The sequence below is a fragment of the Mobula hypostoma genome, chromosome 10 (genome assembly GCF_963921235.1).
Source record: "Mobula hypostoma chromosome 10, sMobHyp1.1, whole genome shotgun sequence".
Lineage (NCBI taxonomy): Eukaryota > Metazoa > Chordata > Chondrichthyes > Myliobatiformes > Myliobatidae > Mobula > Mobula hypostoma.
Genome location: NC_086106.1, coordinates 109,198,383 through 109,214,715, shown reverse-complemented (window position 1 = coordinate 109,214,715; position 16,333 = coordinate 109,198,383). Strand labels below are relative to the sequence as shown.

General features: G+C 39.1%; 1 protein-coding gene across 6 annotated transcripts in view; it reads right to left on the bottom strand.

The window, feature by feature from the left end:
- atrx (ATRX chromatin remodeler) overlaps window positions 1-16,333 on the bottom strand; it is a 212,591-nt gene that overhangs the window by 118,937 nt on the left and 77,321 nt on the right. For all 6 annotated transcript variants that reach the window (XM_063061026.1, XM_063061022.1, XM_063061025.1 and 3 more), the window contains 5 exons: window positions 15,397-15,579; window positions 14,260-14,371; window positions 12,856-12,952; window positions 6,425-6,631; window positions 4,240-4,384 (listed from right to left, as the gene is read on the bottom strand). In XM_063061026.1, coding sequence (XP_062917096.1) covers window positions 4,240-4,384; window positions 6,425-6,631; window positions 12,856-12,952; window positions 14,260-14,371; window positions 15,397-15,579 — 744 coding nt within the window. The remainder of the gene's footprint in view (window positions 1-4,239; window positions 4,385-6,424; window positions 6,632-12,855; window positions 12,953-14,259; window positions 14,372-15,396; window positions 15,580-16,333) is intronic.

The window sequence follows — 16,333 nt, the reverse complement described above, 5'->3', positions numbered from 1 at the left end:
ACAGAGAGCAGTGGGATATCCAATGGCTTTCTTTTAAATCTCTATGGGCTCTAGAAAATCATTGTCTCAAATGAAATCACTATAATGTCTTTCCCCTTGGGAACAGAGATGAAAAGAATTCACTTTAAGATATTTAAGTATTCACTTTATCGTTCTGTCCTCTGGCTCAACGTGCAGGCTGCTTGTCTGGTCTGTAACGAGCTGCACTTCTTACCTCGTATCTTTTACCTTTAATATGTATAAAATGCCATGGAATTTTCTTTAATCTAATGTACCAGAGATATTCTGAGATACTTTGACCTCCTACTTTTTTTTAAAGCATCATCTTACACTGAATTATTCTGAAGGATTCCCATATTTTTAGTATTATACATCAAAGTTGCTGGTGAATGCAGCAGGCCAGGCAGCATCTCTACGAAGAGGTACAGTCGAATTTGGATCCAATTTGGATCTCCCCCTCCCACTTTCAAATCTCTTACTAGCTCTTCCTTCAGTTAGTCCTGACGAAGGGTGTCGGCCCAAAACGTCGACTGTACCTCTTCCTAGAGATGCTGCCAGGCCTGCTGCATTCACCAGCAACTTTGATGTGTGTTGCTTGAATTTCCAGCATCTGCAGAATTCCTTGTGTTTACTTTTTTAGTATTATGTCAACTACAATACTTTAGAAAATACCATGGCGTGTTGGCGTGTGGCCAAATAGTTAAGGCGTTCGTCTAATAATTTGAAGGTCGTTAGTTCGAGCTTTGGCTGAGGCAGCGTGTGCATCCTTGAGCAAGGCACTTAACCACACATTGCTCTGCGACGTCTCTAGTGCCAAGCTATGCGGGTCCTAATGCCCTTCCCTTGGACAACATCAGTGATGTGGAGAGGGGAGACTTGAAGCATGGGCAACTACTGGGCTTCCATACAACTTTGCCCAGGCCTGCGCCCTGGAAACCTTCTAAGGCACAAATCCATGGTCTCATGAGACTAATGGATGCCTATAATCATGAAGAATATAACAACTTCACAGAAGCCTTAACACAGGAAGGAACCACACTCACAATTATAATGTCTCTCAAAGAGATGGCAAGAGCAATATTGGAGGACCTAAAGCACCCAGCTGCAAGAGTAAATGTTAAGTCATAACTTCTTTTACAATGAGTGTCATATTTTAACTCAATCCATGCTTTTTGAATGGCCCTCAGCTAGCATACCAAACCTACAGTTGTAGTGTCCAGCACACACATACAAAGTGGTCTGAACAGGTGGCCCTCCCTCAAGATGGTTGTAAAAGTTTCACACAACCTTTAAAGACTCAAAATCATTAAGCAGATGCCAACTGTTGCATGTCATGCATAGCTCAAATTTTTATTGCAACATCTGTATCTGAGAGCGCCACACCCCGCACAATCATCAAAGATACATGGCAGCTGCTCTTCTCACCTAGAAGATGCCGTAAGAGTCTCCAGACCAAGAAAATTATTGAACATACACAGCTAACGAAGCAGAAACATACAGACAAGTGTCAGAATCAGATTACTTTTAAACACAATAATTAAATCTTTTTACCACTTCAAACAGTATTGCAATGCTACTTTGCAGGAAGTAAATTCAGAATTTTAAACATTCTATCATGGAAGGAAGATGAAGGCATTGCTCACCAGAATTAATTTCAGATGAGTCAACTATCCTCAACAGAACTACTCAAAATGAATTTTGCTTCTTAGCTTTCCCTTTCTGATGTCCCTTGTCCTCTGTATCCTAATTTGAATGTCAAAACTATATTGTGCAGAACAACTTTTCCTTACATATGCAGATTATCAGTGAAGGAAGGTCTGTTAAAATGAACTACAGTAAAACACTGAAAATCCTCCTTCCAGAAAGCATGATAGTTTGACCTCAAGCATTCCAGGGCCTGTTCCCATGCTCCCTTGTAACAAACTAGGGTCCCATTCTCACATTTAGAATTATATAGATTGAACAATACAGCATGGATATAGGATCCTTGGCCCAAATACTCCAGGCCAATCTTGACCCTTCCAGCTAGTCTCAATTTCCTGCATTTGGTCCACTTCCCTCTAAACCCTGCTCCTCCAAGTGCTTATCCATGTGTTTCTGAAATGATACGCCTGGTCCTGCCCTAAGCAACGCCTCTGGCAGCTCATTTCATATATTCATCACCCTATGAGTTGGAGAAAGTTACCGCTCAGGTCCCTTTTAAACGTTTCCCCTCTCACCCTAGTTTTGGATTCCCTCCCCAGGGAAAAGACACATCCACTTTATTTATGCCTCTCAGTTTTAAACACTTCTATAAGGTCACTTCTCATTCTTCTACATTTCAAAACATAAAGGCCTAGCCTAGCCAGCATCTACCTACAATTCAGGCTCTGTAGTCCTGGCAAGCCCCTCAAAGTTTTTTTGCAGTTTTAAAGTTTTTGTTTTAAACTTTCCATTTCTTTTAAACTCACCTGGTTTACTGAAAAATTTAATTATTCTGCTCTGTAATGCCTTAAATTCAGAAATAATTTTCATCCTGAAAATCAGCACCAAAATCCCAAGAATTATTAGAATTTTACTGCACTACAACTGTACCCAGTGGTGCACACCACTGCATCTCAGGGGCTAACTACAGCTACACTTTATTTGTTGCATTTTAAGGTGGTTGCAAAGAACTATACTATATACTCTGAACATCCAATTCTCGAAACGCAAGCTGTTAAAATAATAATACCATTACTCATTTCTCCGAGGTATTTGCATTATTTAGCCTGAAACTTCCTGCAAAGTAATTCATAGTACACTTTCCTATTCATGTACACACAGGAATATTGTGGATGGTTCTCATCCACAAAGACTTACCTATCCACGGTGTATAGTTAAATCTCATTCATCGGTATTCTGTCAGAACAGTTGGCGGTTAATCTTCAACATTTCCCAAAAATATGATACCAGATTTTTGCACACAGGAATAAATTTTGGACTAATACTACTTTGATGTTGTAAGAAAAAGCTTGTGAACCCTTTCCATTATCTGGTTTTCGGCATTAATTACTCATAAAATATAGTCCCATCTTCATCTAAGTCACAATAATAGACAAACATAATCTGCCTAAACTAATAACACATAAACAATTGCACTCTTCATGTCTTTACTAACACATTGTTTAATCATTCATAGGCCGAACTGGAAAAGTATGTGAACCCTTGTTTAGTGTTTTTCTTATAGTGGACACATGGCCAGAGACCTTAGCAAGTTCTAGAGATCTTTGCAGGTCTTCTGCTGTTACCCATGGGTTTTTTTACACTTCCTTCAGCATTTCATTATGCCCTTGGTGTGATCTTTGCAGGATGCCCACTCCTACAGAGAGTAGCAACAGTACTGAATTTTCACCATTTGTAGACAATTTCTCTTACTGTGGACTGATGGTCTTTAGAAATTCTTTTGTAGCCTTTTTCAGCTTGATGCATCTCTACAATTCTTCTTCTAAGGTCTTTTGAAAGTTGTTCTGATCGAGGCATGGTGCACTTAAACAGATCTTTCTTGAGAAGAACAGGCTCTGTCAGTAACCTGACTTTGTGTGTCTTCTTTTTAAAATAGGGCTGGGCACTTCTACAACCCACACCCTCCAATCTCATCTCATCGATTGCAACATCTGACTCCAAATAACTTCTGTAGAAGGCATCACCCCAGAGGTTCACATACTTAACCTAGACTGTGATTGTTTAAATGGTGTACTCAGTATTGACAAGAAGTACAATTATTCCTATGTTATTAGCTTAGGCAGATTGCGTTTATCTATTGTTGTAATTTAGATGAAAATCAGACCACATTTTATGAGTAAGTAATGCAGAAAACCAGGTATTGCAAATGGTTAACAGACTTTCCCTTGCAACTGTACGTTACAGGGGAATAGGCCAGTTAGGTCCATCTTTCCATATCATGACTGATCATCATGTTCACTTTCCCCACACAATCACAATTTCCTCCATTTCCCTTATTTCTCAAAACCTATTGAATTTAGTCTTGACTATAGTCAATAACTGAGTCCCCACAACACAGAAAGCCAAAGATTTGCATGCTTGCTTATAATTCTCACAGAAAATGACCAATGATAGGGGAAGTAGTTATGGTGTACCCTAGAAAATAAGAATAGATGGACTAGTCTTTGTCAACTGAAACATTAGTTTAACAAGATCAGATGTTAGATCAACATATAAAACACATTCCCAAAACAACTATCATTCACAAATACTCACCGTCTACTTGATGGGGTTTCAGTTTTCGCACCAAATTTCTATGGACTTGGACAAGGCATTCCTTTGTCTCCTTATCTTCATCAAGGATCAGTTTAGTGGTTATTGGACATTGTATAGGCGACGTACCTTCCAATACTTCCACCTGCTGTGAATTTTAAAATTTGGAGAATATTTTTGATTCATACAATGTGCATTAATAATTAATTTTGCAATTCTCATCAGCTGAATGTTTCACAAACAGTGTCAGGTAAAGCCATTAAACAAGCAATTTACTGTAGCTATATTTAACAGCAGTTTGCATCAATGAAGTGACCATTGCATAACCAGCAAACTAGGAAATACATTTCAGGCAGGAGTAAATGAAAGATAAAATCCATAAATATTCATAATTAATACAACTGCTTTAGTTTTTAACTGGGCAAACTGCTGCTGTTCAACCAAAACATTGTCATCCACCCTGTAAACAGTTATATCCTGCCCATAAAAAGCAAAAAAATTCCAAATCCTCGGCTTCACATTCCTAACCTGGACCACAGAACTGAAATCCAGAGCCAACGTGGACATAAAGTAGCACGTAAATGAGTCTGGCGTCCAGGAATCGCAATAAAACTGAAGCTGATGGAAATTGCCCACTGTTTGGCTGTTGGAGGGCAAACTTAATCCCAGAACAATGATGCAGGACTTTCTCAGGTAAGTGGTGCCCTAAAATATTCTCGGCTGCTTCATCAAAGACCTTCCTCCCTGCCAACTCAATTGCATCTGCTAGTCATTCCGGTTATATCACATACCAGCCTCCTTCAAACCTCTCATTTATACTGCTATATCTTCCCTCGTTGTCCTGATATAGGGACTTGATTTGTAACATCAACATACAGCCTTTGGCTCCACAGATGCTATTTGACCTGCTGAGTTTTTCCAGCATTGTTTTACGCTCTTCAATGATCATCTGTCCATTCGAAGTCCAGAAGGTTCATTGTATTCTGGAGCAGTCAGCTCTATTTGCACCTTTTTCTGTGAGGACAAAGTCTGAGCCTACACTTAATACTAAATTACATATAAGACTGGGCTGATGTGAAGCAGTTAAATTCATGCCACACAAATGCCAATGATGACCTCTAACGAAGGTTCAGTCACTTGGCATTTGAGATGAGGTAGTAAATTGGATTAGCCACTGGCTTTATGGAAGAAGCCAGAGAGTGGTTGTAGAAAGTTCGCTCTCTGACTGGAGGCCTGTGATTAGTGTTGCGCCACAGGGATCGGAGCTGGGTCCGTTGTTACTTGTCATTTATATTAGCGATCTGGATGATAATGTGGCAAACTGGATCAGCAAAATAGTGGATGACAGCAAGATTGGGTGTGTAGTGGATAACGGGAAGAACTATCCACAGCTTGCAGCAGGATCTTGACCAGCTGAAAAATGGCAGATGAAACTTAACGCAAACAAGTGTGAGGTGTTGTACTTTGGAAGGACCAACCAGGGTAGGTCTTACTTCGTGGGCGGTAGGGTACTGAGGAATCAGAGGGATCTGGAAAACAGATCCATAATTTCTTGAAAGTGGCTTCACAGGTAGTCAGGGTTGTAAAGAAAGTTTTTGGTACATTAGTCTTCATAAATAAAAGTAATGAGTACAGGAGATAGGATGTTATGTTGTAAAAGACATTGGAGAGACCTAATTTGGAGTATTGTGTGTAATTTTGGTCACCTACCTGCATGAAAGATATAAATAAGATTAAAAGCACAGGAAGTCTATAAGGAAGTTGCCAAGTCTGGAGGAACTGAGTTATAAGGAAAGATTGAATAGGTTAGGACTTTATTCCTTGGAATGTAAAGACTGAGGGGAGATTTGATAGAAGTATACAAAATTATGAGGTTATAGATAGGGCAAATGCAAGCAGGCTTTTTCCAGTGAAGCTGGGTGAAACATGAGGGAGAGTAGAAACTTCTTAACTCAGGGTGTGGAATGAGCTGCCAGCACATGTGGTGGATGTGAGGTTGATTTCAAAATTTAAGTTGGATGGGTACATGGACAAGAGGTTTATGGGGGTTATTACGCTGGTGCAGGTTGATGCAACTAGGCAGATTAATAGCTCAGCACAGATTAGATGGACCGAAGGGCTTGTTTCTGTGCTGTAGTGTTCTATAACTCTAACAATGTGTATAAGAAACTAATTTATATTGCAATACCTCTCTCAACCTTTGCCTCTCTTTTTCTCTATCAGCAATGCGCTTTCTTCTATCTTCCTCTTCTTTTAAGGCATTTTGAGTCTCTGTTCGCAAATTGACATCTTTCAAAATCTTCCTTATCTTCTTCCGACCTTTTGCAGGGGACTTTATATCATCTTCATTTTCTTCATCATCACTATTACTTTTACTACCAGATTCTGAATTGCTCTGCAAAATAAAATGAATGTTAACTGGTCTGACAGTACAATCCAATTCTACGATTTATTGTAGATAAAAGAAAGACACATACAATTACAAGAGAAACAATTTCATTAGGTGTTGACAGTTTTCCATTTGCTGTTTTAAAAAATATTCATGGGGAGGCATTATTAAAACATCAACAGAACAAGGCATCATCAACAGAACAAAATCCAAAAGTGATTCAAATAAGTGTTACCATGCAAAACAAAACTGATCCCAATCAGATAAGGAGCACATGACAAAAAGCTGATGAAAGACTGACTATAATAAGTATTCAGAAGAAGGGAGAGTGGGTGTGAGGAGTGCGAGGTGTAAGAGAGTGGGGAGGGGGAATATCAGAAGTTGCTTTCACAGCTAAAGACACACCTGCTAGTAGCGGAGCAGCTAAATTAAAAATGAGTCAATATCCAGGTTATTGCTAAGGCCTGTTCTACAGAGTAATGTCTTTGCTAATTCCCAAGCACGAGATTTTGGTGAGGAAGGACAGAAAATCTAGATCTCAGTGGCACAAGGAAGCACCAAGAGGATAAAAATTACTGATGGGAGTTGGTCTTACAAGTCTAAACAGTAGAGACAATGTAGGGAATGTCATCAAACAAACAATTATGCATATAAACAAAAGTGCAACAGTAATCATAGGTGATCCTAATGTTTGTAAAGACTGATCAAATCAATTTAAAAATAATAATGCAGAGCACATATTCCTACAGTAGATCTGAGATTGTTATGGGCAAGCATATTAATGAACAGGGATAAGTTAATAATCTGTTCATGCAGGATCTTTAGGGAGAAGCATACAAAAAATAGAATTTCCAAGTCAGGCAGTCTAATCTGAAACAAGAGTTCTGAATCTAACAGAGAAACTGCTGAGGTTCCTGTGATAGATTGGGGAGTTCATGCTTTTCAACGAATAGGTAATTGCTCACCAAAATAGGAACCACAACAGGTGTTCTGCTACTTTCTGGTTCAAGTACAAAAGTCACCGACAGTAGTAGCTATGGATAGCATTAGATAATAAGAGGATCTAAAGTTGCCAAAGAAAGTAGTAAGAGTTGGGACAGTTTAGAATTTAGCAAAAAGACCAATAAACTGATTAAACATTAAAAATGGAGTATATTAGTAAACAAAAGCAGATTGTAAAAGCTTCTAAAAATATGGTGAAAGAAAAAGACTAGTTTGAGTCTTGTAAGAGTCAGAAACAAGGGAATTTAGAGTTTGGAGCATACTCAATGGGCCAAATGGCTTAACTCTCCTTTATTTCAGGGTCTAATTTACAATTAGAAATAAAGAAATGGAAAAGCAACTAAACAAATCCCAGGCTTTTTTTTAAAAAAGAAGAGAATACAAATAACTTCCCTGTTGTTTGAATTTATCTATTAACCATCTTGATGAGAATACAGGTGGCATAATTAGTAAATTTGCAGATGACACCAAAATAATGATGCAATGGACAGTGAAGAGACGTCATCTAAGGTCACAATAAGATGCAGATCAGCTGGGATGGTGGTAAAAGAATGGCAGATGGAATTTCACTCAGAGGAGGGCAAAGCAACAAATTTATGTAAGTTAAATCAGGCAGATCATACACAGAGGATGGCAGGGACTTGGGAGCATTGCTGAACAAAGCAACCTAATTCTGAAAGAAAACAATTCTGAACATGGCAACATAGGTAGACAGGATGATGGTTTATGGTATGTTTGACATTATTGGCCAGGGACTGAGTACAGGATCTGGGATGTCATGTTACAATGGTGAGAGCAAATTTAGGATTATTATGTGTAGCTCTTGTCACACTATAAAGAGGGATATCATTAAGGGATATGCCTACCAAGCTATTCCATGCCCTCACTTTGGGAAGTCTGATCACCTAGCTGTACTTCTACTCCTTGAGTATAGGCAGAGACTGAAGACTGCAGCACCAGTAGTGAGGACCAAGAAGGTTTGGACAGGTGAAGCACAGGAGCACCTACAGAACCTGCTTTGAATCCGTGGACTGGACTATATTCAGGGATTCATCTTTGAACCTGGATGGGTATGCTGCAGTTGTTACCGACTTCATTAAAACCTGTGTGGATGAGTGTGTGCCTACAAAGACTTGCTGTACATTCCCAAACCAAAAGCCATGAATGAACCAGGAGGTATATCGTCTGCTGCAGACTAGATCTGTGGCATTCAAGTCTGGCAACCCAGGCCTGTACCAGAAAACCAGGTATGATCTGCGGAGGGCTATTTCAAGGGCAAAGAGACAACTTCGAACCAGGTTGGAGGCGATATCAGATGCACGGCAACTCTGGCAGGGACTGCAAGACATTACTTCCTACAAAGCGAAACCCAATAGTATGAATAGCAGCGATGCTTCACTACCAGATGAACTCAATGCCTTCTATGCACGCTTTGAAAGGGAAAACACAACTATGACTCTGAAGATCCCTGCTGCACCTGATGACCCTGTGATCTCAGTCTCAAAGGCCGATGTTAGACTGCCTTTAAAGAGAGTGAACCTTCACAAGGCAGAAGGTCCCAATGGAGTACCTGGTAAGGCTCTGAAAACCCATGCCAACCAACTAGCAGGAGTATTCAAGGACATCTTCAACCTCTCACTGCTACGGGCAGAAATTCCCACTTGCTTCAAAAAGGCAACAATTATACCAGTGCCAAAGAAGAATAATGTGGGCTGCCTTAAAGACTATCGCCCGGTAGCACTCACATCTACAGTGATGAAATGCTTTGAGAGGTTGGTCATGACTAGACTGAACTCTTGCCTCAGCAAGGACCTGGACCCATTGCAATTTGCCTATCGCCACAATAGGTCAACTGCAGATGCAATCTCAATGGCTCTCCACACAGTTTTAGACCACCAGACAACACAAACACCAACGTCAGGATGCTGTTCATCGACTATAGTTCAGCATTTAATACCATCATTCCCACAATCCTGATTGAGAAGTTGCAGAACCTGGGCCTCTGTACCTCCCTCTGCAATTGGATCCTCACCTTCCTAACTGGACGACCACAGTCTGTGGGGATTGGAGATAACATATCTTCCTAGCTGATGATCAACACTGGTGCACCTCAGGGGTGTGTGTTTAGCCCACTTCTCTACTCTCTGTATACACATGACTATGTGGCTAAGCATAGCTCAAATACCATCTACAAATTTGCTGATGATATAACTATTGTTGATAGAATCTCAGGTGGTGATGAGAGGGCGTACAGGAGTGAGATATGCTAACTAGTGGAATGGTGACACAGCAACAACCTGGCACTCAACGTCAGAAAGATGAGAGAGCTGATTGTGGACTTCAGGAAGGGTAAGATGAAGGAACACATACCAATCCTCATAGAGGGATCAGAAGTGGAGAGAGTGAGCAGCTTCAAGTTCCTGAGCGTCAAGTCTCCGAGGATCTAAGCTGGTCCCAACATATTGATATAGTCATAGAGAAGGCAACACAGTGGCTATACTTTATTAGGAGTTTGAAGAGATTTGGCATGTCAACAAATACACTCAAAAATGTCTATAATTGTACCATGGAGAGCATTCTGACAGGCTGCGTCACTGTCTGGTACGGAGGGGCTACAGCACAGGACCGAAAGAAGCTGCAGAAGGTTGTAAATCTAGTCAGCTCCATCCTGGGCACTAGCCTACAAAGTACCCAAGACATCTTTAGTCTCAGTGTCTTCCAGTATCTCAGAAAGGCACCGTCCATTATTAAGGACCGCCAGCACCCAGGGCATGCCCTTTTCTCACTGTTACCATCAGGTCGGAGATACAGAAGCCTGAAGGCACACACTCAGCGGTTCAGGAACAGCTTCTTCCCCTCTGCCATCCAATTCCTAAATGGACATTGAATCTTTGGACACTACCTCACTTGTTTTAAATATACAGTATTTCTGTTTTTGCACTTTTCAAAAAATATCTATTCAATATATGTAATTGATTTACTTTTTTAAAATTATGTTTTATTTTATTTATTGTTTTTTTCTCTCTCTCTGCTAGATTATGTATTGCATTGAACTGCTGCTGCTAAGTTAACAAATTTCACGTCACATGCCAGCGATTATAAACCTGATTCTGATTCTCAATAAGAGATGTTAAAAAAAGGTACTCCTGTATCAAGGTTATCAGGCTGAAACTCAACTGTTTATTCTCCTCCATATTTACTACCTGACTTGCTGAGTTCTTCCAGCATTATGTGTGTTGCTCCAGATTTCCAGAATCTGCAAAATTTCTTGGTGTTGTGTTCACAAGAATGTTGGCTGGACCGGAGGGCTTGAGTTATAATGGATAGGATGGGTCTGATACTCCTAAAACGAAAGCTGAAAGGTCACTTCCAGGGTTTATAAAATTATGAGGGGCATGTATTTAAGGTGAGAAAGGAAAGGTTTGAAGGGGACCTGAGAGGGCAAGATTTTCCCCACTCAGAATCGTAAGTATATGGAACAAGCTCCCAGAGGAGGAAGGGTACAATTACAATATTTATAAGAAACTCAGGCAAGCGCGTGGATAGTAAAGATTTAGAGTGACGTGTGCCAAATGCAGGAATTAGCTTAGGGAGGCATCTTGGGTGCTAAGGACTAGATGTGCCCGTGAGGTCACTCCCGCGTGCATATGAAGCTCAGTCTTTATACAAGGACAACTTCTGGGTTAGGACAACCTATCCATGTCCTTATAGTTTTTTTTAATACTCATCCATCAAGGCAAATTATGTTAATACCTCTCAGGTCATAGATGAATATCAAAAACTCAAAACATTAACTACAGTTTCTTTTCCCATATATGTAGTCTGATCTGTTGAGTATTTACAGCAACTTTTATGTCACTATAACAATGTCCAAAACAGTGCATTTCAGCTACAAGAAATGGATGGGCTAAGTTTGCTTTCCTTGGAGCAGGGGACACTAAAGGAATACTGTTCACACTGCATTTTTAGGGCCCTATTGAGACTACACTTGGAATAGTGTTCAGTTCAGGTCTCCTTACCCAAAAAGAATATACGTCGGAGGGAATGAAACTTAACAAGATTGATTCCTGAAATGGAGACTTCGGATCAACTAGTCCTGCATTCATTACAGTTTGAAAATAAGGAGGAGATTTCACTTAAACGTACAAAATTCTGACATGGCTTGACAGGCTGCTTTTAGGAACAATGCTTCTCTGACTGGGTGTTCCACATTGTCTGGGTGCAAAGCAAAATATTCAGGATTTAAATGAAAAATTCATCAGATGGTAAACTTGTGGAATTTGCTATCAATCAAAAGGTAACACAGGCCAGATCAGTGAATATTGCAGAGGTAGACACATTTATTGACAAAAATCTTCAATGATCCTGTTACTGCAAATGTAATTTTACAAGATGCTGCACCACAGAACAGCTACTGGAGCTGTTGCTTCATAGCTCCAGTGACCTGTGTTCATTCATGATGCTGTTTTGTGGAGTCCAGATCTCCTTATGACTGCATGCGTTTACTCTGGTTACTCCGGTTTCTTTCCACATCCTGCCCCCCCCTCAAAAAAAGGTACATTAACTGCAATTGCAAATTGCCTCTAGAAGTATAACCTCGGCATAAGTGTTGTGAGGAAACATGGAATATAGGATTACCCATGAATGGTAGTACAGGCTTGAAAGACTTCATTCCTATTTCTTTCTCTGGACAGCAGGTTGTCAGACTGTTTAACACTAGTACCAGAATGTAAAGTAACCAAGCTACTAGAATTCTGATATTTACATATGGTTTCTCTCCAACCATGAATAACTAGTTTGACAAACTGAGTGGCTGTGCTATAAAAATTTGTCACTGAGCTGAATATTAGGATATGCCTAAAAAAATGCATTATAGAAAATCAATAATGCCACTTGCACAGTATCTCAATGCACAAGTTAATTTTCTTGAACGCCTAGAATGTTCTAAAATAAGTAACTGTCACAGCTGTAACTAATAATTTGTCCAGCTAGTGTGCCAGTTCTCATAAGATGATGCAAATGAAGTAATAATAATTCTCTGCGTTGCTTGGATTTCCAGCATCTGCAGATTTTCTTGTTACCAATAATTCTTCCACATATTGATTGCAGTGCTGTGGGTTAAATGTAGATTTAAATACTCCAATAGTACAAAATGTTCATAATCATACAAACAACCAGTACAGCAAAACTCAGTAGTCTCACTTCACAATTACCACCTATGCAATTACCTTTTCACTTGATGAGTTTTCCTGAACTTTAATTCGCCTTCTTTTCTTTTTCAGCAAGTAGCTGCGCTGGCTTTCCTCTGCCTCTTTTTTCGATGCTCTGAAAAAGGGTGGAAAACAATGCATTTAATTTTGTTCAAACCTTCAACATTGGTGATACATTTTTTCTGCTAAGCAACAAACTACAGATCTCCCTCATGACAAACCTACATACGAACTCGGATCTGCATGAGGTAAAGAAAATTGAGAATGGACAGGTACCTCAGAATTAGACCAAACATAACATCATGCTTCAATTCAGTAACAGGAAGTTGAAAAGCTAAACATAAAGGGCAGGAGGGTAAATTCACTAAACTTCTAAATGTTATCTTTAAGCTGTCACCAGCTAGATTATCCAGGTTAAACATCTTACCCACCCTTCCCCTACCCACCCACCAATCCAAGGAACCTTTGAGAACATCCTCCAATTTGCTTCCTCACGGCAACCTTCTAATATGATAGATGTTCGAGTTGAGTTCTTGCCTTTGCAGTCTAATGCAGTTCACACAAATAAGGCCCAATAATGAAGTACTTAATAGGGGGGTAGAGTAGGGGAGAAGTAGCAAAACAACCATTGCCCATATACTGAACCTTCCACTGGTGATCTTTAAAACACTTCTCCCTCAGATAGTCAAGTATGTGTTGGTGAGCTTTGGAGGTATCTGCCTTCACTGAAATGTAGTTCCTGAGACAAGGAAAGTTGTCCTCATTTTCCAGAACCTTGTTTTTCAAGGGACGGTGTTATATAGGTCAAGTAAAACAACAGTTTTGCCAGTGCTTGAAAATTCCTTCAGCTGTTTCAGGGAACAAGTTTGTGTTGACTTGGAACTAATTAACTGCAAGGATGCTTAAAAGTCTGCACACTGTACCTTAATAAACTGAGGGTAAAGTGACCTTGCATCTGGAGTGGAAATTACAATAATTGAGCAGGTTTTGGATGGTTCTCTAGATTAATCCCACACGTTTGGGAGGTGTATTAGAAGTGTGATGCATTACTGCAGCAAGAAATTAGAGGTCAGGAGCAACGATGTATCCTTGCTTGACTTCTGCATTATGAATTGCTTTGTGGTGAAAGCATTAATTGGAATCATAGCATGTGCCCCATACAGCAGGAGTCAGAAGACGGAGACATTCTTGCAATGGGTTAAAGATAAACGGAAATTTTCCCTTTTCTAGCACAGGAACAGCTGCACTTTATTGGCAGTCTGACTGAAAGCAGCAAAGACCAAATATCAAACCTAAGATTAAATGGCTTGATGGTCAGTGAAACACTATGACACAGTCACCCAAAGGAAAGGTCTGTACAATTCAATGAAAAAAAACTTCTTGCTTATGCAAACACATTAATTTATTTGAAAAGAGATCTACCTTGTCCTTGGACGTTTCCGTTTATCATCAGAATCACTTTCCTCTTCACTACATTGAGATTCCTGAAAATCAGAGTCACTCTCTTCTTCAGAAGTACCTTCGTTACTACTCACTGAAAGTAAAAGTACATAAAATCTTTTCTTTTCCTGTCTTTTTATTAATTTTCAAAATTATAAACATAATAATATTGATAAACAGAGAATGGGATTACATTATTAATAGCTAACATTTGCAAATATAAAATTGTTGATAGTACAAGTATGTTAGATCTCCCCAATTCTAAATATAATTGAACATGGTAAAAGATAAATGGAAAAAAATCTTTAAAAAAACCCCAAACTAGAAAAGAAAAAAAACACTAAATTAAGCTAAGCAAAACTAGACTAAACTAAACAAAACTAAAACAAAGTCGGGCTAACATATTACATTGGATACATTCATTAATGTCGTTAACTCCACTCCTCTATCCGTATATTTTTAATTGAAAAAAAAGATGCAAAAAAGGTCAAACTACATCATATGAAAATGTTGAATAAATGGTCTCCAAGTTTCTTCAAATTTAACCAAAGGATCAGAGGTGCCACTTCTGATTTTCTCTAAATTTAAGCAAGATATAGTTTGAGAAAACCACTGAAATGTAGTAGGACGATTGACCTCTTTCCAATTCAATAAGATAGATCTTCTAGCCATTAATGTAAGGAATGCAACCATCCGGCAGGCTGAATGGGATAAGTAACTATCTTCCATCATTGGTAACCCAGAAATTGCAGTAATGGGGTGGGGTTGTAAATCAATACACAAAACTGTAGAAATAATATCAAAGATTTCTTTCCAATATTTATCCAAAAAAGGGCAAGACCAGAACATACGAGTCAAAGAAGCAACTTCAGAATGACATCTATCACAAATAGGGCTTATATGAGAATAAAAACAAGCTAATTTATAAAAGTACATAAAATCATAAAATTTATCATTTAGCAAGAAAGAAACAGATGAGGAGGTTCCCAATAGGAATCATACTAAATACCAAAAACAATTCAAAGACAGTAAATCAATGTATTACAGTGCATTCAGGGATTCTTGCTAAAACACCATGACTGCAGCGTTTATAATCTATACAAAATATCATCCATTTACCTTTCCTTCTGTTCTTGCGTGTGCCCTCCTTTACTCCATCTTTGACTTTGCCTTTCTTTTCATTTCCAGATTCACCATCACTCATTGAGAGTTTATGCCTCAAGAGCCGATGCCTATAACGTGGCTTCTTTGTCATTTCAAAGTCAGAGTCTGAATCCGAGTCAGCTTCAGCTTCCTCTTCATCTAATTTAATTAAGGACAAATTGAAAACTAGATGTTACTCAAAAGTCACAAACAAGAGAATCTACAGATGCTGGAAATCCGAGCAACACACACAAAATACTGGAGGAGCTCAGGAGGGCAGGCAGCATCAATGGAAAAGAATACAGATGACACTTCGGGCCGAAACCCTTCAGCAGGGTTTCTGCCTGGAAACATTGACTGTACTATTTTCCATCGATGATGCATGGCCTGCTAAGCTCCCCCAGCATTTTGTGTATGTTACTCAAAAGTATCATTTTGGGTTTAAGTTATTCATTTCAGTTTTAGTCTCATTTATACAGTTATTATTTTGTTTAGAATTGTCAAATAGAAGACTGTTGTTTGTGTTTTGATTGTGATCCAGGGAGTCAAATAGTAAATCTTTAGTTTTCTACATTTTAGTCCATTCAACAATGTAGGTTAGGTTCAAAAGAAAATTCTCAAGTAAAGAAATTTTATGGTAATTATTAACCTAAAAAGAAAATAAAAAACAGAAAGAGACAAAAATCAAAAGTCATATAGTCAAAGCATAATTCAGCATGGAAATGGGCTCTTCATCACAACTGATCTGTGCTGACCATAGCATCCTCTCTGCTAGTCCCAGTTGCCCAGGTAGAGCCCAGAATGCTCCGAGCCCTTCTCCACATACTTATCCAAATGCCTCTTAGTGAAATGCTGCTTATTCAGTTCAATTTCTAACTCTTTCTAAAAGTCATAGGCAAATTTTAATATGTGG